Below are 23,502 nucleotides of genomic sequence, written 5' to 3' on the forward strand. Positions count from 1 at the left end.
CAACCCATCTCATGTACCACCCACACCATCCTGTACACAAGACTCTTTCTCACCAGCACCCCCAACACGGCTCTTCACCATGGTGACCAAGAGGGAGAAATCTATTTCTTTTTTCATTCATTTTTTTCCTCTGTCGACGACTATTTTTTTTTTTTTTTTTTTTTTTTTTTTGGTGTTGTGGCTGTATTTTGGCGTCCGCGGCGGCTGCTCGGGTGCTCTCCATCAGGCGAAGCACTGCTGCCTGCTGATATACTGGGGGCTACGTCAGCCGCGGGTATTAGCCGGCTGCCTTTAGCCTACGACAATTCTCGGGTATATTTTCGAGTCCCGTTTGCTCGCTCCTTTTTTTTTTCCCCTCGCATTCGTGCCTTTTAAGTCTACCTTAAGTCTCATTATTATTGTAATCATAATTCTCTCGTTCTTATTAGCCTTTTTCTCTTCACTGTCTTGACACCATGTGTCTTCTTTTTTAATCCTCATCTCTTACGTTCCTGATTCTTCTTTGTTTCTTGTCTTACTGTATTCCTTCTCCTCTTCACTCAGTGTTTAATTCCTTCTCCCCACCCCCCTTCCCACACCCACCACCCTCTTTCTTTATTTACTATCCTACTTTCACCCTTCCTGGCTTCATATTTTTGCCACTGGTTCACCTGGACTACTTCAGCTGACGTCGGATGTGCTGACTTGTGGCCCTAATTTACTCTCATCAGGTGCTTCACTTTTACACAAGTTAGTCTTTTTCTCTAAATCCTTCCAGAGAGTTTCACCAAATTTCACCCTTTTATTTCTTCCATTCCATATTCTCCATCGCTTCATCCCACCTCACTCTCTCTTCCGATGTTCACCCACCTCTCTCTCTCTCTCTCTCTCTCTCTCTCTCTCTCTCTCTCTCTCTCTCTCTCTCTCTCTCTCTCTCTCTCTCTCTCTCTCTCTCTCTCTCATACATTTTCCTTCTCATCTTGAAGCAGGTACCCCAGCACAAGTCAATCAAAATCAATCTTCAACACTCCTACCAATCCCCTTCAGTGCAGTATTTCCCCTTTGTTTACAACGCTACCCCTCTCTACAGCCCTTTCCTTTCTCTATAACTTTGCCAATTCCCTTAAAAATTCTCTCCATAGTACTGCCCTTTCTCTACAACCGTTCCCTTTATGAAACTCTCCTTTCTCCTCAAAACCTTATAAAAAACTTTCTCTTCAGCACTCCCCTTCCAATATAAAACTTCCCTTTTCTATACAACACTCCTCATTCTTTACATTATTCGCTTTCTTTATAATACCCCCTCTGTCTTCAACACTTCCCCTTTCACCACAACACTCCCATCTGTCATCAGCACTCTCCTCTCCTCTTCACCTGCTTCCTTTGCACTGCGACCCCACTGCAGGCCTCCACCTCACTGGTCAAACATTATTCCTCAATTCATACTACCTGAACGCCTCTGTGTCCTCATACCAATCCTTCGTGAGTTTTCCCACTTATATTCTTTTTGCACTTTAATCTGACTAACAATGAAACTCTTTATACTTTCTGTTTTCATCTTAGCCTCTTTTTGAAGCATTAGATTTCTTTTTAATCATAAAACTTGAATTTCCATCACCTTCACCGGTATATCTTTTTGACTTCATGCAGACAACAATATCTCAATACTGAACCTACTTTTTCTCGTATTTTCTATAAACATTTCTCGTCTTTTTCTCTCACAGTTTCCCGGTCTCTTAAATCTTCATTTCATACATTCGTCGCGCCTCTGCCTTACATTAGAAGGTCTTCCACTCTGTTCTTCAGCGTTCTTTTGTCTCTCTTGCAACACTTTTTCTTCCAATGTTTCCCCCTCACATCTCTCGCGTTTCATTGCTGTTCATTTCCGTGGTTCGTTTCCATAGTCTTTCTTCCCTCCTCTTTCTGCAACTACCTTTCCTCACCCCACTACCTTCAATCCCCTCCTCCTTATCCTGTACAGTAGCAAAAATTTGGGATAAGCTACCTCCAGATGCAGTCAGTGCAAAGACTATCAATGCCTTTAAATCAAGACCAGGCAAATACTTCTGTGATATCGGTTATCAGTAAATAAGAATCCAACTTCAAGAAAAGGAAATCAAAGCTAGACAAATACTTCAATGGTTATCTTATCAGTAAATGATCTCGCTTCAAGAACTGTCTTTTTCAGAATCCTGCCCCAATGAATCCCTGCGTAAGATTGATGGAGAACCTTTCCCATTCATGCTTTCCTACATCATTTCCATGACTGTATGTTCCTCCTGTATGACACGATTATTCTCATTTTTCCTTTTCCTGCCCGCAATTGACCCTTACGGGAGGGTGGATGGGGAGGTGAACTTTCTCTTAATATCCAATTTCTAAAACTACATAAGTCAGATGACACTCCCGTCATAGACTGTCAGGTCTCCTGTTATCTGTCCTTCCAATGTATTCCCACGTACCCCACCTAGTCTTCTCCATTACCTTCTCTCTTTTCTCCTCTTTCTTCTCTCCCCCCCCCTCCCCCCCACCAGTGCCTCCTCTCTCCTCTCGAATGCCTTCTCTACCACTATTGCATTCTCTCCCCACCCCAATGCCTTCGCTCCCCTCCCCGGTGCCTTTCTATCCTCTCCCTGGTGCCTTCGTTCCCCTTCTGGCTACCCTCCCCGCCGCCCTGTCTCTTCTCACTGTCACCGTCTCTCTCCTCCTCGCTACTCGCTCCCCTCCCGCTAGCGGGTGAGCCGAGCTGACGACTAATTCCCCAGCTTTAGGGGATGTCCACACGATCCCCAAGACGCGAGTCTCCTGTTACCCCGCCGTTTGCTGCCGTTTGTTGTGTTTGCTGCTCTTGTTTGTGTGTTTGACTTAAGCAACTCTCGGACCCTCACTACCTACATGAATGGGCGGTTAAGGTAGTTAAAGGGAAGCCAGGGAAGAGGGTGCAGGGTAAGAGGTGGGGGAAAGGGGGTGTGTGGAGTGACCAGCGAGGAGGTACTACGAGTGTGCCGTGGTCAAGAGGTGGTTTGTGGCTCCTAGTTTTTGTAGCCCGAGTTACATTCGTGTCGTGTTACCTCCCGGCCGTCTAGTCCTGTTTTGATGTTTGTTGTGGGTGTTTGATTTTCATCAACACTTGTATCGGGCCCGTGTAAGCTTCATTAGCACGGAGTCCTAAGCCAGTTGTTTTCCGGGCGAACACCGGATATGAAAGAGGAGTGAATAAAAGACGCCTCATGAATGGAAGACTGGATTTTGTGGCCATGTACGGGAGGAACTTGTTGTGGAATACGAGCATATGTGATGTGAATAGGCGTGTCGTAAAGCGTAGTTATGGTCCCATGTTTACAATCTGAGGCTCCCTCATGGAGCAGGAACTGTAATACTATATTCACTCGGGAACTCCATTCCCATACTCCCTCACATCCTCCCTACATTCCTCCACCTTCTCGACAACCTCACACTCATCCAACACTATTCCACCTTCCATCCATCCCTCCAGTTTTCCTCTACCCCTCCACCTCCAAACACTCCGTTTTCCCTACATCTCCCAGATTTCTGAGACCCCATCAACTCAGACTGTTCCACGCTCCCTATATCTTCCCACGTCATTTGATTGGAAAAACAGACCTGTAGCCCAGTCCACAACATCCCAGAACACACTTCCTCCGAGTTCTTTTCAGGGTCAGTTAGCTGGTTTGTACGTTTGGGTTCTACCGTCCTAGATTCCACAGTAACTGCAGTATAGGACATCTGCCATATATCCAATAAATCATTATGACATCTGAGATATACACTGAAATAAGTACGTTACGAATGTTTACTGGATTCCACTCAAAATCTCAATGGCGTTCTCTGTTGACCAACGAAGTATCGGACCTTTGCTCTTAAGACAACGTTAGGTGGGAGTCTCTGTGTTGCCTTACTTCACATACCCCACAGTTCTCTTTGATTCGCTACCACGCTGCCCTCGCTCCTCTCGTCCACTTGGGCTAGATACCCGATATATACCGGCACAAATTCTTAGAACACGAAGTATAACCGCATGATGTATTGCTTAAATTTTGCTTAGGGGTTTGTTTGTATATTCTTTAGCGTTTCTCCTCTCGCCCTCTTCTTTCGAACTGTGTGAGGTACGAAATAAGCATATAAAAACAATGTTTCTATACACCTTACCATACGTTGATTTGATCATTGCTTGTGACCCAGGCAAATTTATTGTGCACTGTATGCTCATCCTGTGAGCGGTAGCACAAAAGGATTACAAAGGGTCTTAGTCAGACTCCAATGGGTTGATATTATATACGATGTTACAATTCGTATTTCAGTACATACATTGCATAGTTTCATACGGTAAGTTTTACCGACTAGATGCAAGAAGTGGATACAAACTTAAAATTTCAGGTATCTTGTCATTAACAATGTGATGTGGCATTTATTGCAGGGTTTGTTTAGATCTATCCCTAAAAGGCTCTATTTTTCCACCTCTAAGACAGTGTTCTAGTTTGTGTCCAGATATTTGACCACAAACTTGACAATTCACGTGGTTAACATCTCCAGTTAGGCCAAGGCGCCGATAGTACCTATAGCCTAGCCTTAGTCTCGCAGTTATAAGATCCTGGAACCTGCTGATCACAGTCAATTTCTCCATATACATGTTTTACCTGACACATTTCACTGTAATGGAAAATGTTTCTACTTATGCTTATCTGAACTCCTCTTCGTGCTTCAGAGGTCAGTTCATTCCTTCCTAATCGCAATTTTGAGGCTTCTAACTGACTTCCTAATCTACCTGTCCCAGGAGTCCCTTCTCTCCCCATGAACCTCCTGCAGAAGTAGCGAATTCCACAAACATGTGCAACATACGCTACACGAAACAGACTTAAACGATTCACTATACGACCTATACACCGAACGCAGCGTACTAAACACTAACTTCCAAACAACATATTATACATGATACGTCAAAAATGAATAATTGAACATAACACTCTAGGTACCATTCACACTACCTATATGATGCACGCTATTTAAGACACACTCTATAAACATCACACTTCCCACACAGCTTACTATACCAAGCTGAGATAAAGTCATGCTCACCAGTTTATACACACACACCCACCGCAGAGTATAGAATATACGCAAGATACATAGACACAGCAACATACAAACAATGCATCAAATACTCAGCAGAACTCTACATGCAATACATATACTCTAAGTAACATAGTATAGCCATCAGCACCACAAGCAACATATACAGGACAGACATACATACTGTACACACTGCATTTGATTTATACTATGCGAAACATCATGCAAAACACATATAATACATAATAATGTGAGTTAGATACTATATCATACTCAATGCTCATACACTACACATGGCATAAATCTATAAAACAACACGACGTCATAAACCGACACACCATAGACACCATACTCCGTTCATACTATCATTCAAAACACACAAGAAACACACACAAAACACGTATGGCAAACGACATGTTTAGGACATCACATAAGGTGTAACCTAAATATTATGCAGTGCAATATACACAGAGTATACGTACAGTCATGCCATACATTTCTATCCCCACCCCTCCCGCCTTCTTCGCTACACACACACACACACACACACACACACACACACACACACTGTAAGGGAACTTAGAAAGCATGTCAGAGGAGCCTTCTCTGGTGCACCACAGGGATCAGTCCTGGGAACATCTCTGTTTATAATCTTATGTGTATGACGTGCCAGATGGACGGGACTCACACCAGAATATGTTTACGCATGATGTTGTCGTGTTGAGGGAGGTAAAGAGTGATGATACATGCTGAAATGCAAGTACATGAGGATGGGACGCAGTGACAGAAGGCCTCGCTTTGAATATCATCTAGCAGGAAATAAGCTGCAGGAATCTGTACGTGAGAGGGATCTGGGAGCTGACAGAGTATCTAGACTGTTGCCAGAGGCAAACTTGGGCGTACACTCTAAAGAAGACAAACACTCCGTTGGAAAATACTAGAAACGATCGTATTCAAGTACATGGATAACGAAATATTTAGCAAACTAGATGATGCCTCTCGGGTCCAGTTACCGCACATAAACAAGCATAAAGAACTAGCAGAGAAAGACCACACAGGATGGCTAGAAATGGTAATAGAAGATTTAAGGCCATAAACTGCTCCCCACCTTAGAAGAGAAAAAAAGAAAGGGGCGACACGACCATAACTTATAACATTTCATACCAGTCTCATAGCGTCAACGGTAAAGAGGTCTTCGAAAAAGGCAAAGACAGAACTACCAGACGCCATAACATGAGAGGAAGCATGTAATTGATAAGAGAAGATGTAAAGAAGTACATTTAGGGTATCAGACCGGAATAAACTAATAATATAGGGAAAGCTGACAATATAAAAAAGTTTTGAAAGTTTTTTCTTCAGGGAAAGTTCAAAATAGGTGGGCCCACAACTGCATAAATCCCTCCCCGTATCTTACAAAGAGGTCATTACAAACATGCTAGGTCCACCTGTACATCAGGCAAACCGCGCAAACAATAGAATATTCCCATTCATACAACACAGAACACCCAGCCTGAACACACTAGACAGTCACACATGATGACCATACACACACACACGTAAAGGTCTCGGCACATACGAGGCATCGTTGTAAGGTACGTATGTACGTTTCAGACGCAACCTGTAAGCAAAGGTATATATCTCTAACTAAACACGAAACCTATCCGCAAATTACTTCTATCTATGAACCATATAAGTGATTGGGTAGTTACTTCACACAACACAACGCCCCAACACACCGCAACCCCACAACCCCCACCCCACAACACGGCCCCCATCCTACACACACACACACACAACACAATACCGCACCCGGATGCCACAAATAGCAGGGCGCACGCGTGTACCGTATCCTCCTCCTCCTCTTCCCTCAGCGTCGCTGGCGTCGATGTGGCCCATAGCGCCGTTGGTGAAGGTGAGGAGGGGTGTGGGAGGGGGAGATGGGGTGAGGTAGGTAGATGCTGACAAATTTCCCTAGTGACTGTTGCCCCGGGTATGTAGCCGCCCAGCTAACCACAGGCAGTTTTTTCTCTTACATACTTCTTACCTAATCTTTAGGGAAGCATTTTGATTATATATATATATATATATATATATATATATATATATATGTAATATCATCGGTTGATTTCTGACGGAACGGTCGGGAAAGGCGTTGCGGAACCAGTCCAAAAACATGTTTCAGTAAAATAGTAACATCGTGAAATATGGTCATTTTTCAGTAAATACATCCTATATATATATATATATATATATATATATATATATATATATATATATATATATATATAGTTTGGTTTGCTCTTTCAGGTGAGCTCTGGGTTATTACTGGTCGTGGATAATGAGTCTTCTGCATACGTAAGCACCCCATGTAGCACAGCACATGTTGACGCTCAACGTCCAACAGTATAAGGAAGGCTGGCTGTTATGTCAGTGTGATTTCCCACTAATTCATCAGCCGTTCACAAGACCGAATGACTGACTGGCGAGAAGGTCTGATGTGAGAAGATGCTAATCGTTTCCACTTCTTACAAACAAGTTTACATTCCCGGGGAAACCTCAGTTTGTAAATACTTTTTGAGGTGAGTTTACAAACAGCGGCGGAGTACAACAACATCATGATCTGTTGTTGATAAACCCGCCAGGGGCAGTCATGAAACAAAGTCAGTGTGCCCTCACCAGGAAGATGCCCTCACCCCCACACTCGCCAGCACATCTCCAGGTCATTGCCTCTCCTCCTTCTCATAAATCATGAAGGTGACACGGAGGGTCAGGAGTGGATCCTACAAGGGGGGAGGGAGTTCTCTTCGGCACCTATGGTGTGAGCTGATGTAGATGGGATTCTACTGATAACCATTACCAGCATGGGATGCAAGGTTGACATACCCTGCTAATGGTGACGTTTACTATCCGTAGTACACCAGGCTGGGATACCACGGGTCTGAGCAACTATGGCCATCCCGCGGTCTTGTTGCTCTCACACCAACAGTTTTAAAACCCACATCTTCAAAGACAGGCACATTTTATCTCCCTCTAAATCGTTGAGAAAATCCCCTGGCATCCAATTGTCGCATTGAACCTCTTCCAACCCACACGCGGGCTTCCAACATGCCAGAAGTAATCAGGGGGAACGTTAAGAATTAACCAATCAGAACTGGCTGTAGTTAATGCCGGCCAATCATCGCACGGGAAACTTCCAAACAAACCAATGGCGCTCAGGTTGACAAGCAGCACAGGTGCAAGACGTGGCAGGCGGCTCTGGTCGCTATATGTAACAGGCGATGAGGAATATATTTTATGTCTCCTGCATAAAATACGCCCGACAGTTGCAGCTCGAGAGGTGCGAGGCTGCAACACTCGCCTCGTAAAACACGGGGGCACCCACCCACTTTTTTCCTGTCCATGGAAATTATCAGTAAAATACACCCTCGTCCTAGTGTCAGGCCTCGTTTAACATGGCTTTCTTTTTTAAATCATTTATGTTTCTTTCGAGACTAATTATTAAAGTGAATATTCTCTCAGCTTCTGTCGTCTGGAGGAGTACACACAGAGAAGCGCTGTGTGTGTTTCTTGGCTGGGTCGACTGACTCCTCGCCAGGGCGGCTGCGCTAAGTGGAAACTCCAATTAACATATCTTATTTTCGAGTTGATCATGACGGGTGAGGCTCTCCGACACTTCTCTTACTTTGGCGTCTGACCCACTCGTTTCCCCCCCACTCCGCTCTACGCCTTGCCATTTTATTTTCTTCATCCCCTTCTCCTCCCCTACCTTGTACATCCTCCTCCTCCACCCACCATTCTCCTTGCCAACTCCCCGTTTGTGGTATACTTCATCAACGTTTATGTCAGCGACTTCGAGATTTAAGGATATATCGCTATAGTCTCCCCCTCCCTCACTCCCCCCACCACTTCATTTTCTTACCCAGCCATTAAGCAGGGTAGGCGCCTTCCCTAAAGTACGTTGTACATCTTTACGAAGCCGGAGGGAAAAAAGGAAAGAAACAGGGGATTCCTTTTAGCCATGTGTGAGAAAAATATGCGAGTTCCACAAGCCAAGGTAAAATGTGGAAAGATCCAAGACTAGGAAGAAGCAAGTTCAAGATAGAAGATACGATCGGAATACATTAGGTGTCGTACCTCTAACTTGGATATGGTGTTAAAACGTATACGAAGGCATTCTTCAGACGTAATTCATAAGTGGTGTTATTCTTGCATTCTTTAAAGAGCAATTATAATGTAGAGCAACATTCGAATCTCATATTTGGCGACATCTTTGCTTGCTGCCGCCAAAAACCTATCGTTTACGACACCGTTGTCCTGGTACCACAAAAACTCGTTTACTTTCATTTTTAATTCATTTTTCCCGGCTCTCTCAAAACGTTTACTTGGTGACATTTTCCTACCACCACCAAAATGTTGTGTCGTGACATCATTGTCACGGTAACAGAGACTATTCTAGACAGCAGCATCTTTACCCTAGAACCACCCAAACCTGTGTTTAGTGACATCTGTCGCGGCTACATCGACATCTTTGCTTGGTGACATGTGTATCCTGGTGCCACATATGTGTTTGGTGAAACCTATGCCCTGGTGCTTTCAGAATCTGACAATCATTCATGGTCTTAGCACTGAGCACTCGGCAGGGATGGTGAAGCCTATAGACGTGCATTCTATATATTTACTAGCCGTTTCAAGGCTGTACTACACTCAGTGGCAGGGAAGGCAAGGGTTCCTATGAAGAGAAAAGTTCTTTAACAGAACTACTGTTTAGTCGGGTGACTTTTCACTTTTCACCTCAAGCAGGAGTTAGGTAATAATATTTTTTTTTTTTTTTTTTTTTTTTTTTTTATACTTTGTCGCTGTCTCCCGCGTTTGCGAGGTAGCGCAAGGAAACAGACGAAAGAAATGGCCCAACCCCCCCCCCCCATACACATGTACATACACACGTCCACACACGCAAATACACATACCTACACAGCTTTCCATGGTTTACCCCAGACGCTTCACATGCCTTGCTTCAATCCACTGACAGCACGTCAACCCCTGTATACCACATGACTCCAATTCACTCTATTTCTTGCCCTCCTTTCACCCTCCTGCATGTTCAGGCCCCGATCACACAAAATCTTTTTCACTCCATCTTTCCACCTCCAATTTGGTCTCCCTCTTCTCCTCGTTCCCTCCACCTCCGACACATATATCCTCTTGGTCAATCTCTCCTCACTCATTCTCTCCATGTGCCCAAACCATTTCAAAACACCCTCTTCTGCTCTCTCAACCACGCTCTTTTTATTTCCACACATCTCTCTTACCCTTACGTTACTTACTCGATCAAACCACCTCACACCACACATTGTCCTCAAACATCTCATTTCCAGCACATCCATCCTCCTGCGCACATCTCTATCCACAGCCCACGCCTCGCAACCATACAACATTGTTGGAACCACTATTCCCTCAAACATACCCATTTTTGCTTTCCGAGATAGTGTTCTCGACTTCCACACATTTTTCAAGGCTCCCAAAATTTTCGCCCCCTCCCCCACCCTATGATCCACTTCCGCTTCCATGGTTCCATCCGCTGACAGATCCACTCCCAGATATCTAAAACACTTCACTTCCTCCAGTTTTTCTCCATTCAAACTCACCTCCCAATTGACTTGACCCTCACCCCTACTGTAACTAATAACCTTGCTCTTATTCACATTTACTCTCAACTTTCTTCTTCCACACACTTTACCAAACTCAGTCACCAGCTTCTGCAGTTTCTCACATGAATCAGCCACCAGCGCTGTATCATCAGCGAACAACAACTGACTCACTTCCCAAGCTCTCTCATCCCCAACAGACTTCATACTTGCCCCTCTTTCCAGGACTCTTGCATTTACCTCCCTTACAACCCCATCCATAAACAAATTAAACAACCATGGAGACATCACACACCCCTGCCGCAAACCTACATTCACTGAGAACCAATCACTTTCCTCTCTTCCTACACGTACACATGCCTTACATCCTCGATAAAAACTTTTCACTGCTTCTAACAACTTGCCTCCCACACCATATATTCTTAATACCTTCCACAGAGCATCTCTATCAACTCTATCATATGCCTTCTCCAGATCCATAAAGGTAATAATATATATATATATATATATATATATATATATATATATATATATATATATATATATATATATATATATATATACACACAAGTACATATTCACACTTGCTTGCCTTCATCCATCTCTGGCGCTACCCCCACCCCACAGGAAATAGCATCGCTATCCCCTGCTTCAGCGAGGCAGCGCATAGAAAACAAAGGCCACATTCGTTCACACTCAGTCTCTAACTGTCATGTGTAATGCACCGAAACCACAGCTCCCTATCCACATCCGCGCCCCACATAACTTTCCATGGTTTACCCCAGACGTTTCACACGCCCTGGTTCAGACCACTGACAGCACGTCGGCCCCGGTGCACAACATCGTTCCAATTCACTCTATTCCTTGCACGCTTCTCACCCTCCTGTATGTTCCGGACCCGATCGCTCAAAATCCCTTCACTCCATCCTTCCACCTCCATTTTGGTCTCCCGCTTCTCCGTGTTCCCTCCACCTCTGACACATATATCCTCTTTATCAATCTTTCCTCACTCATTCTCTCCATATGTCCAAACCATTTCAACACACCCTCTTCTGCTCTCTCAACCACACTCTTTTTATTACCACACATCTCTCTTACCTTTTCATTACTTACTCGATCAAACCACCTCATACCACATATTGTCCTCAAACATTTAATTTCCAACACACCCACCCTCCTACGCACAACCCAATCTATAGCCCATGCCTCGCAACCATATAATAATGTTGGAACTACTATTCCTTCAAACATACCCATTTTTATTCTCCGAGATAACGTTCTCTCCTTCCACATATTCTTCATCACTCCCAGAACCTTCGTCCCCTATTCCACCCTGTGACTTACTTCTGCTTCCATAGTTCCATTCGCAGCTAAGTCCACTCCCAAATATCTAAAACACTTCACTTCCTCTAACTTTTCTCTAATCAAACCTACATCCCAATTAACTTGACCCTAAATCCTTCTGAACCTAATAAGCTTGCTCTTATTCACATTTACTCTCAACTTTTTCCTTTCACACACTTTTCCAAACTCAGTCACCAACTTCTGCAGCTTCTCACTCGAATCAGCCACGAGAGCTGTGTCATCGGCGAACAAGTGACTCACTTCTCAGGCCCTCTCATCACCAAAACTCTTGCATTTACCTCCCTAACCACTCCATCCATATACAAATTAAACAACCTTGGGGACATCACACACCCCTGCCGCAGACTGTCATTCACTGGGAACCAAGCATTCTCCTTTCTTCCTACTCGTACACATGCCTTACATCCTTGGTAAAAACCTTTCACTGCTTCTAGCAACTTACCTCCCACACCATATACTCTTAAAACCTTCCACAAAGCATTTCTATCAACCATATCATATGCCTTCTCCAGATCCATAAATGTTACATACACATCCATCTGTTTTTCTAAGTATTTCTCACATAAATTTTTCAAAGCAAACACCTGATCCAAACGTCCTTTAACACTTCTGAAACCACACTGCTCTTCCCCAGTCTGATACCCTGTACATGCCTTCACCCTCTCAATCAATACCTTCACATACTTCCCACGAATACTCAACAAACTTATGCCTCTGTAGGTTGAACACTCGCCTTTATCCCCTTTGCCTTTGTACAACGGCATTATGCATGCATTACGCTAATCCTCAGGCACTTTACCATTATCCATACGTAAACTGAATATCCTTACCAACCAATCAACAACAAAATCACTCCCTTCATTGATAAATTCTACTGCAGTACCATCCAAACCCGCCGCCTTGCCGAATTTCATCTTCCGCAAAGCTTTCATTGCTTCTTCACTCTTAACCAAACCATTCTCCCTGACCCTATCACTTTGCACATCACCACAACCAAAACACCCTATATCTACCACTCATAAAACCTTCAAAATACTCTATCTCCGTCTCGCTTGACCACTACCTGTTATCACTTCCCTATTTGCCCTCTTCACTGATGTTCTCAATTCTTTTCTTGTCTTAAGCACGTTATTTATCTCATTCCAAAACATCTTTTTATTTTCCCTAAAGCTTTATAATACTCTCTCACCCCAACTCTCATTTGCCCTCTTTTCCAACCTTTGCACCTTCCTCTTGACCTCCTGCCGCTTTCTTTCATATATATCCCAGTCATTTGCTCTCCTTCCTTGCAAGTAACATCCAAACACCTCTCATTTCTCTAACTAACAATTTCACCTCTTCATCCCACCACTCACTACCCTTTCTAATCAGCCCACCTCCCACCTTTCTCATGCCACATGCATCTTTTGCACAAGCCATCACTGCTTCTCTGAATACATCCCATTCTTCACCCACCCCCTTCACGTCATTTGCCAGGATCGAACCTGGGATTGCATAGTACTGGAATAGTCATTTCCCTATCATGGGCGATCATAGCCTAGCGGTAGTGCTCCCGCCTACCACGCAGCGGTCACGGGTTATATCCTGGCTGTTGGAGGTGTGTATGTTATATGGAAGTGCGCGTTCATATGCACTGTATTCATATATTTACATATATATATATATATATATATATATATATATATATATATATATATATATATATATATATATATATATATATGTGTGTGTGTGTGTGTGTGTGTGTCCAGATATGTTGTAATCTTATACGAATCTATACATGGTTACACGCATACACATACGCGTACATATCCAAATATACATTCATAAACAAACATTAGACCTACGCAAACACAAGACATATGTACCTCCACGGTAAATCATAAGAAGATCACATTCAAACCCGGTGAAATGTATTTACAGACAAGACCACAGATATCTATGCGAAAATAAACCTGCAATACACACACACACAGGAGTCACACATCCATACATATCTTAACAGAAGTATGTTGATTACAGCAGAAGTGGGAGCTGGGGCCTGAGCCAGATGCAGGGGGGTCAGATCGGTGGCTACACGCAGAATCCTCGTGCCCACACACCCCACTCCTACACCTACCCGCAGATGAACCAGGTAAGACTAGGTGAGGAGCTGCAGCAACGTCAACTGGGACTCCATTCTTTATATTCATCATTCAGTAACATATACCTAAATGCCTTTCTTGCGAGTTAGCATCAGGAACAGACGAATAATGGCCTCATTTTCTTACATACAAACTTTAAATATCACCGATAATGAATGATCCAGAACCAGAGCCTGCCATCCATAGACTATGCCCACAGACTAACTCCCACGTGCCACATCGTTCCAATCGTGTCCGATGCTCCCTTCCATCGCCACCTCAGTTTGTCATTCCCCCTAGCTCCCTACACTTCTGACACATAAATTCTTTTAATGAGTTCTTTCTTTGCTCATCCTCTCCAGGTTGCCATACCATTTCAGTGCATCTCGATCAGACTTCACCTCCTGTCACCGCCTGTTCTTACACTGCGAGTCCTCAAATAATCAACTCTCCTCACACCACATATCGTCCTTGGGCATTTCATTTACAACACTTCCAAGCTTCCTTTCAAGCTCGAAGACTCTCATCCATACAACACCGTTGGGACTACTGTACTTTCTGACATACCCAACTTCGCTCTCACAGTCAATGACCCTTCCTTCCATGTACTTCTTAATGCACCCAGGTCCTTAGATCTCTCCCCTTCCACCCTTTGAATTACTTGAGCGACCATAGTTCCCGGGTAACTAAAGCACTCCATTTCCTCCAAGTCCTGCCGTATCTCATTACCTTACGTTCATATTTATTATCGGCTTTCTTCTTTCACACACTCTACCAGACTGACACCATTATTTTAGGCTTCACTCTCGAGTCGGTCACTAGAGGCACGTCATCTGGAAACAACAGGTTCACATCTCATGCGTCCCTTCCTCCAGAGTACTCTAGACCCACTCCAAGGCTCTCGCGTTAAACTCCCTGAACACCTCATCCATGCACATATTAAACAGCTGTGGTAACATCACACATCCTTGATACAGACTCACCTTCATCAAGGACCACTCACCTTCCAACATTCCTACTCGCACATATGCCTTACTCTCCCGATAAAAGGACTCATGACTACACTTCCCCAGGGATTCGTAGTTTCATCCACAAGACCTATCTGTCAAATCTGTCAAATGTTTTCTTCGGATTCATAAATGCCACAAGCAAGTTCCACTTTTCTCCACGTTTTTCCCTTGCAAATTCTTCACACCAAAGAACTGGTTCCCACATCCCCAATGTTTCCTACTCTTTCTGATGCTCTATGCATGGCACCATCTTCTCAATGACCACTTTTCCGTGCAACTTACTGTAATTGAAGTATCTACTTTTGTCTCCCTTCCATTTATACAATACACAATGCTCCCTTACAAATATCAACCATATACCTCCCTTTTCTATTAGACCAATGATTTAGTTTCCCCATCACTAACTCACAAACTAACCTTTGCCATAAGTCCACTTCGCATCAACCACTTGTCAACACATCACATACTTTTGAGCATTGCTTCCTTAAATTCCTACCCCTCCTCTTCAACTTCATACAGTTCAGCTGTTCTCACCTTAAGCCATTCTTCACTCAATCTCTACGAGTACCTCTGCATACAAGTCACCCTCCCAAGATCAGTTACTTTCACCACATCTTTTAAGCATGTGTTATTTCCTCTTTTCTTAAACTCTCCACAAAATCTAATGTTCGTATACATTATTCCACATGCTCACCCTTTCTGCACGTTCACATCCAATAACCTCTTCTTTGCACACCTGTCATTTAACACAAAATCCAATAATACCCGATGAACGCAAATCACCCACGTGAAAAAAAAATTTACCAAAGGATTATATAGAGAGGGAAGAGTTTGCAGTCCCCTACTCCCACCTGTTGGTCGTCTCATACTACACGGAAGATATACGAGGTCGGAATTCTTAATCCCCTAACCTCAGGGAATGAAATAAAGAAATTTGTGATTCGAATGGATGATCGTGTGGATTACGTGTTGTCAAGAGTTATGTGTAGTGGGGAGAGAGTGAGTACGTTTGTAGACTGTGTTACAGTAACCCCCACGTGCGTAGGACAGAAAGGAGAAACAGCCATCTGCACCAGGAAAGAGGAAGCTGAGAACTATTGCTGTGGTGGCGCATTTACATGTAATTTTTAATGTTATTTAGAATGCACAGGGACTAGCGCCTGCTATTCATAGATTATCCCCATCCTCATCATTTCCAGGAAAATATATACATGTTCATAATTTCTAAAAGTTGGAACAAAAGAAAATAATGCCAGGAGTGTCTGTCCTCCTTTGAGGCTGAGGCTGGGGTGTCTGAATGTGCGTAGATGTAACCAGGATGAAAAGGGAGAAAGTAGTAGTATTTCTGAGTAGAAAAACTAAGCTGAAGAGGAAGAGGAGAGAATGGTTTGCGAATGTCTTTCCGGTAAAGTCAGAAGTTAGGGCTAGAGCCAAGGAAGGAGCGAAAATGCTGCTGAAGAAGGAGCAGCTCTCTTTCACACCGTATATTGTCAAGATCTTCCACAAGACATCTATAACAACCCCATCTTAAGCTTTCTCCAGATTCATAAATGCCGCATTTCCAAATCATAACTTTCTAAAGCCAACATCACTTCTGAAGCCACACTATTCCTCCCTAGTCTGATGCCCTCTACTTGCCTTCATCCTCTCACCCACCCTACCTACTTGCCAGGTACAGTCAACAAACTTGCACCTCTGTAATCCCTCTTACCTTTATACATTCACACACACAAACACATACACACACACACACACACATATCAGTTCATTTACTTATTCATAATTGACGTAGAATATCCCTTTTTCAGTAACTCCCGCAGCCTAAGGCTGCGCGGCATCTAATAGCGGGGGAGTAATAGACTTATTCGGAGTGATAAGGTCTTCGACGAGACTGTATTCCCTTTTGTCAACAGACGTTCACATAGCCACGCCGAAGGTGGACCTTCCACCCGAGGTGTAACCTTAAGTAGGAGGAGTACGTGTGTGTTCCCTATTCCTCATGTGAGCAGGTAGCGTCAAGGACAGGCAACTGAGCTTTAGAGAAAACACTCCTCCTATGGTCTCTTCCTGTGTCTTCTTATGGAAATTGACAAGGAGGGTAGAATTTCCAGCCCTATGTTCCCGCTCCTTTTAGTCACCTCCTACAACATTAAGGAGATATATGGCAGTATTCTTTATTCAGGGTATATATATGTGTGTGTGTGTGTGTGTGTGTGTGTGTGTGTGTAAGTGTGTGTGATATATAATAAAAATCTATCAGCAGCTTTCTCACAGGTGTTTGGGTATCAAAACCAAATGTACCAAACTTTTATCTGCTCGCATGTAAATATTTCAGTGCTACGCCGAGATTTAGCTACGCTTATGAAAATGCTCGCACATTAACCTAATCTATATATGCAGTTAGATTAATAAAGACTTGGCTTTTAGATTGTAAATACGGGTAATGCAGACTTCTTGATATCGTAATGATAATAAGTAACGAACAAATTAACTGCAAATACTGCGCACTGGCCGTCATAAATTATCTCTATAGATCATTTGATATCATAAATCAGAGAACTTCAGATATAATGAGGTGGTCATTACGTACAGCCACTCAGCTATCATGTTACTAGAGCACAGCAATAAATAATAAACAGACCCATAACAAATAGCTAGAATGAAGCTCTTCATATTGTTACCCTCAGCAAATAGGATACGTGGAACAACTACGTCACGGTCATCAGATAACCTTTGACGACTAGTGATGACATCATAATGATAAAGAATTCAACTGGTTATGATGTAATTCCATGCACCCGCCCCCCTCCTCCTCCCACACACGAACACACACACACACACACACACACATACGCACCCACAATGAATAATAAAACCTTTAGCAGCTCACCTGTGACGAACAAAGTAGAGAGACGACGGATATATGTGACTAATTTGCCTCTCATGTTTGTGCAGCTGCAGGGCCAGATGCAGCTGAGCGGCGGATACCAGCAGCTGAGCGGGTCCTTGGGCACGGCGACGTTAGGATCAGCACCGCTGGCCTCAGGTAAGTGAGGAAAGGGGAAAGAACAGCTTGAGGAAGTTGGATGTGGTTTGCAATCTTCTCGCTCGTTGGCAGCTACATATGACTTACGGCTGTCAGCGTGTCAGCGTAAGTGATCGTGGCAAACCTGACCGTGGACAGAGAGGGACTGTTTTTGCAGGGGGGAGTCTCTCTCTCTCTCGAGGGCACGTCGTACTCACAAGACTAAAATGTGCAGTTCAAATGTGATCCATTTTTCGCTCTTCCTTATCATATACTGTAGCCGTGGATCTGGAAAAGAAAAAAAAATGATGAATCCCCCATCTGTATCTGTCTATGTTTACTATTCATGATAACCCCGTGACCAATTTCTATGAAAGAATCCGGGACCTTTCGGAACGCTCTTGCAGGCCAAGGATGAGCTACTTACAATAACAGGAAATGACAGACTCGCTTTGGAGTGAATAAGTCTTTAGCGAGACAGTACTCCCAAAAATACATCCTCACCAAAGGTGACTTTTTACTTGCTGTGTAACCTCAAAGCAGGTGGAGTCCGGTAACACCTCTATCCTTTTAGAAATTTTCATCAATAGGCAAAATGGACAGAATAAAATAATGAGTATACTAAAGAGGGCAACACACATCATATATTGATGAAGACATACAAAAGAGTTAATGATATATTTGAAGAACTGTTTTATCCTGAATGGTTTATGATCAGTACTCATTTAGCAACTTAGAAGACCTTCTATACTGGGAGAGCAATTGGTAATGACAATATTCAGGAAAGCATGGTCCTTCCCTCAAATGAACGACTGAAAGAGCCCAGGAAAACATGTCAAGCCTTAGGCATTAATGTAACATTTCAATATAGCAACTCAATAAAGGTTAAAGAACAAACCCATAGACGATAAAGACAAAGATGTATATGTCGTACCATGCAAGATTGTTATGATAATGTATATGTGGGAGAGACGGGAAGAGACAATAAGAAATGAATTTATGAACATGAGATGTGGTGGTAGGAAACGAAGAAAATGCCGTTTTCGTAAACGTAAAGGACTTTGACTATAGAATTGATCTTAATATATGCAACATTCTTTCAATTTGATTATCATGATGGGTATAATTTTAGTGTATCTGAGGGCCAATTCTCGTGTAGCAAAATCGTATGTCATGAGGTCGAGAAGCATGTAAAACTGCTTAGGAAGAGTGGATGGGGTCACTTAGTCAATAGGCAAGGCAAAGTGTCTTAATGGGTCAGGTAACGGGTGAGATCTTGTCGGGTAAGATCTCATAGTGTACAGTATATAAACTAGGTCCCTGTTTCCGATGTTATTCCAACTGCGCAGGGTTTGTGCATAGCCAATAATGTTTGGGATATATTTCAACATATTACCAACACCGGAAAATGGAAATAAAGCCAATTATTTGTACAACATACGTGGTCCCGTATTTCTATTTCTTTTTTTTCTATGTGCAACACAACTGTTTTTAAGTAAGGTAGCAAGCAAATTAGACCGTTATTCGTATATCCTTTGAGATTTTGTTGCTGTTGCTGTTGTAACGCTGCAAGATTACAAATCTTATCCCATGGGTACGTGCCACCTATCTTAAAGTGGTGTTGACAACTGTTAATGGCCCTAAAAAGGCCAATTGTAATTTCTCTCGCTAACACAACTTTCGTTACGTGAAGACATGTCAGGGTGGCCTTAAAACCATGAATGCTTATTGCCGTAAATTACGAAATCATCAAATTCACAATAACCTCCCAGTAACTGTGAGATCGTCACTGGTCATCGACCACCTAACAATGTATCAATGCAACTTTGAAAAACAGTCCCATGGAAACATGTAGTCCAGTTTAAATCATATACATACTGCGGCAAAGAGTCCATATGTTCTGAGCATGTGCAAACCACTGTGCTCAATGTACGGGTTATGTCGGAGTATGGGTCTCAATAAAATTCTTCTCACACCAAAGGAGTCCATCTTTTCCCTTCTCCCGATTGGAGCGCAGTGTTAAAGCAGCAGGAGCCCCATAAAGGAAGTCCTGGGGTTATCTAACTAACATATCTAAACAAAACAAGTACACATCCTCATGAGACGGATGTCTCTGAGGGTCAATATATATAAGGACCTAAAATTTCCAAACTACCAAAATCAAAATGAAGAATAAGATTTTTTAATGCCAGGAACTCAAATGATACAGCATATCAAAACTCGTTCGTCTGATTAAAAAAAAAAAAAAAAGGAAAGACAAAAGTACTTGGAATGCAAACTACTATTACATCCTTTAAGATAACTAGTTCACTTTTGACTATCATAAGATCTCTCTACAGTTATAAGATTTTATGCGCGTCTCTGGCACTGTCATCCCTACATCTTTTTTGTCATTATACATCACCACAGAAGAACAGAATGATAAAATTAATTACTAAAGGAAGAGGCGAAGACCACAACCTTTTCCTCCCCGTCTGACCACCTAATTGCCACGCCACAGGTGTAGAAAATATCAAGCATCCATCCAAGATTATCGAGATGTGACAAAGCCATAGCCAAATTCTGTGATCTCTGAAGGAACAAGCTGTATAGGGTGAAGCGTTGCTGAAATTTCACCCGAGAACGGTATGAAGAAGAAATGAGATGGACAAATTGGCATGGGTAATGAATTCTGGTTAAATATCTTAGTAAACGTTTGTAGTCATGTTTTCTGGGACTATTTGGTAAATTAAGAGTTGAACATGAGTTCAAAGGTATCTATTTGTAGCTAAATTTTTTCCTTTATCTACGACGAGATTTTTGCGTGTTCATTCGTACAACGACTATGGAGTGTCCATGGCCATACCTAGATATGGGGGTTCAACTGACTTAACATCATCACAGTGTGTCCTCAAACACGCGATAAATCACGTAACCACTAACTACATCATGAAATACAACTACTAGACCGCATCAAACAGCGTTAATGCTCTGTGACCACCAATCTTTCAGCCACACATACTCACCCAGTCACCACTTCCCAACAAGTCACTGGCTACTTGTTACAGTCCCTGACGACTGGACGTTTATCAATGTCACAACGGTACTTATACAGTGTAACAAAGTCCCTGCCTGGAAATGATTGTTCAATTAGCTCAACGCCTGTGGTTGGTAAACTTATGGAAACAGTCATGCGATACAAGATTGTAAATCATGTAGAGGATCACCACTTGACAAACGATCCTCAGCATGGTCTTCGTCGAATTCGTTCATGTCTAACTCATCTTCAATATTTTTTTCGTGATACAACAAACATGTATGATGAGTGTATGTCAAGTGGTTGTTCTGTGATCTGTTCAGATTTTCAGAAAGCATTCGATTACGTCCCGCATCAACGACTGGAATTCGGTGGCTAAGAACTTTAAAAAAAAAATTGGTTTACTGGCCATAAACAAAGAAAACGGTCAAGCCTCAGGATGATCAGATGTAACTAGTGGAGTGTCACAGGGATTAGTTTTAAGAACAGTTTTCCTCGTGTATATCAATGACGTTGATAATGGGCTGTGTTGTATGATAGCTTAAGTCGTTGACAACACGATGCTGGGAAATAGATTTGCAACAGACACTGAACGCCCACAGCAAATGTTTGCACGCGTCGTAAATACGAGAAGGTAAGCTACAGTATGAATTCCGTTGAACTGAAAAAGGTTGATCAGAAAAATGACTCGGATATAATAAATTCTGATGACCTAAAGCTAAATAAGCAGTACCAATCAGCATTAAAAAGAGATAACATTTTTTGGATTCATACGCAGGATTTTCAATTGAACTCTAAGGAACTAGTCCTCACTCTTTACAATTCATTGATGTGTCAGCACCATGAATATTGTATTAAGTTCTAGTCACTGCTGTGCAAGTAACCAAGATGGTTCCCCGAATGATATACAAACTCTAAATCTAAACTTATCTAGCACATAAAGGAGAAGCTTTGGAGGCGATTTAATACAGATATTCAAATAATTCAAAGGTTTTGATAGTCTTGATCTAAGCAGCTACTTTAAAAGTAGATTTATCCGATTTCATGCGTAACAGTGGATAAAAACCCGTGGCCAAGCGTTTTACTTGAAAGAGGGTGAAGTACATTATCTTCAACTGGATTGCAACGTATGGAACGTTTTATCAATTAGAGAAGTTGAAAGCAGCTCCAGAGATGACGTTGAAGGAGACTTGATAAACACTTCAAGTCCACGACTGATCTTGTTTGTGCCTCCTTAAAATTTGTTTAAATTACCTGTATAGTTTTCTCCTCCATTATCATAATCCTTTGCATTCACATAAACGCTAGTCACGTGTCCAGTAACCTATCATTGGTCAATGCTTGGTAATTACGTGCCTATGAACCACATTAAATAAATACAGTTCCTTGAGTACAGGAACACTAACCATAGACAATCTATCATCAAGAACTTAATTTCGTGACAGTGTAAGTCCACGACCTTGACAGAAACCACCACTGATCACATGACCATCAACTACCACAACTCACATGCACTACCCGCATCACCATCATGATTCCTAACTTGATATCCTATTCAGCAGGAGCGCTGGGATCGGGTCTCCCGAGCCATCTGAGTGGTGGGTTCCTCGGAGGGACGTCGCCGTCCATATCCTCCACTGGCAGCACCCCAGGAAGCCTTGGGTCGGCGCCTCCCTTGTGGACGTCGGGTTCGGGATCGAGTCTTCCCTCGGGGCTTGGGGCAGGCAGCTTCCTGGGATCCGGCAGCACTCTAGGGTCGCCCTCCACGGCGCCTCTCCAACCTTCCTTCGGTAAGCCTCTCTCTCTCTCTCTCTCTCCTCTAGTAAGTACCTTCCATCACTCATCAAAAACAACACACGTAAGCCCTTCTGTGTAAATCAGTTATAAATCAAAATCCGTTAGAATAATCCACCTTTGCCATTCCACATATAACGGTTGTGAAGTCTTAAGTGTCCAGAGGAAAGATATGCCCCAACCTAACCTTATCACAATCCTGAAAAGCTAATCTTCCATGATACATAATAGAGACTGGTGTGTATCAATGTGTACGTGTGTAATTACCTATTTGTAATTACTTGTACTCTAGGAGAGGGAATTTTAGACCTGCGAGACCCCGTCTCTTGAACACTCTCTGAATATCATCAACCACGTTTCAGATCAAGTTTGAAGTCTGTTTGGGTCCTGTTCTCAGCCGAAGCAATTTTCCTCTTGTTTCACTTCTCTCATGACTTTTGCATTATCTACAAAC

The 23,502-nt window shown here is 42.8% G+C and overlaps 1 protein-coding gene across 3 annotated transcripts in view; it reads left to right on the forward strand.

Annotated features, from left to right (window-relative positions):
- The window catches only part of LOC139749129 (uncharacterized), a 59,263-nt gene that overhangs the window by 23,637 nt on the left and 12,124 nt on the right, over positions 1 to 23,502 (forward strand). The window contains exons 2-4 of one of the 3 annotated variants that reach the window (XM_071662755.1): positions 14,103 to 14,214; positions 18,169 to 18,259; positions 22,814 to 23,044. In XM_071662755.1, the coding sequence (XP_071518856.1) occupies positions 14,103 to 14,214; positions 18,169 to 18,259; positions 22,814 to 23,044 (434 nt within the window). The remainder of the gene's footprint in view (positions 1 to 14,102; positions 14,215 to 18,168; positions 18,260 to 22,813; positions 23,045 to 23,502) is intronic. The other 2 variants (XM_071662773.1, XM_071662764.1) reach the window with 2 other exon arrangements.

Source organism: Panulirus ornatus, chromosome 1, assembly GCF_036320965.1.
Source record: "Panulirus ornatus isolate Po-2019 chromosome 1, ASM3632096v1, whole genome shotgun sequence".
In the NCBI taxonomy this organism is placed as follows: Eukaryota; Metazoa; Arthropoda; class Malacostraca; order Decapoda; family Palinuridae; genus Panulirus; species Panulirus ornatus.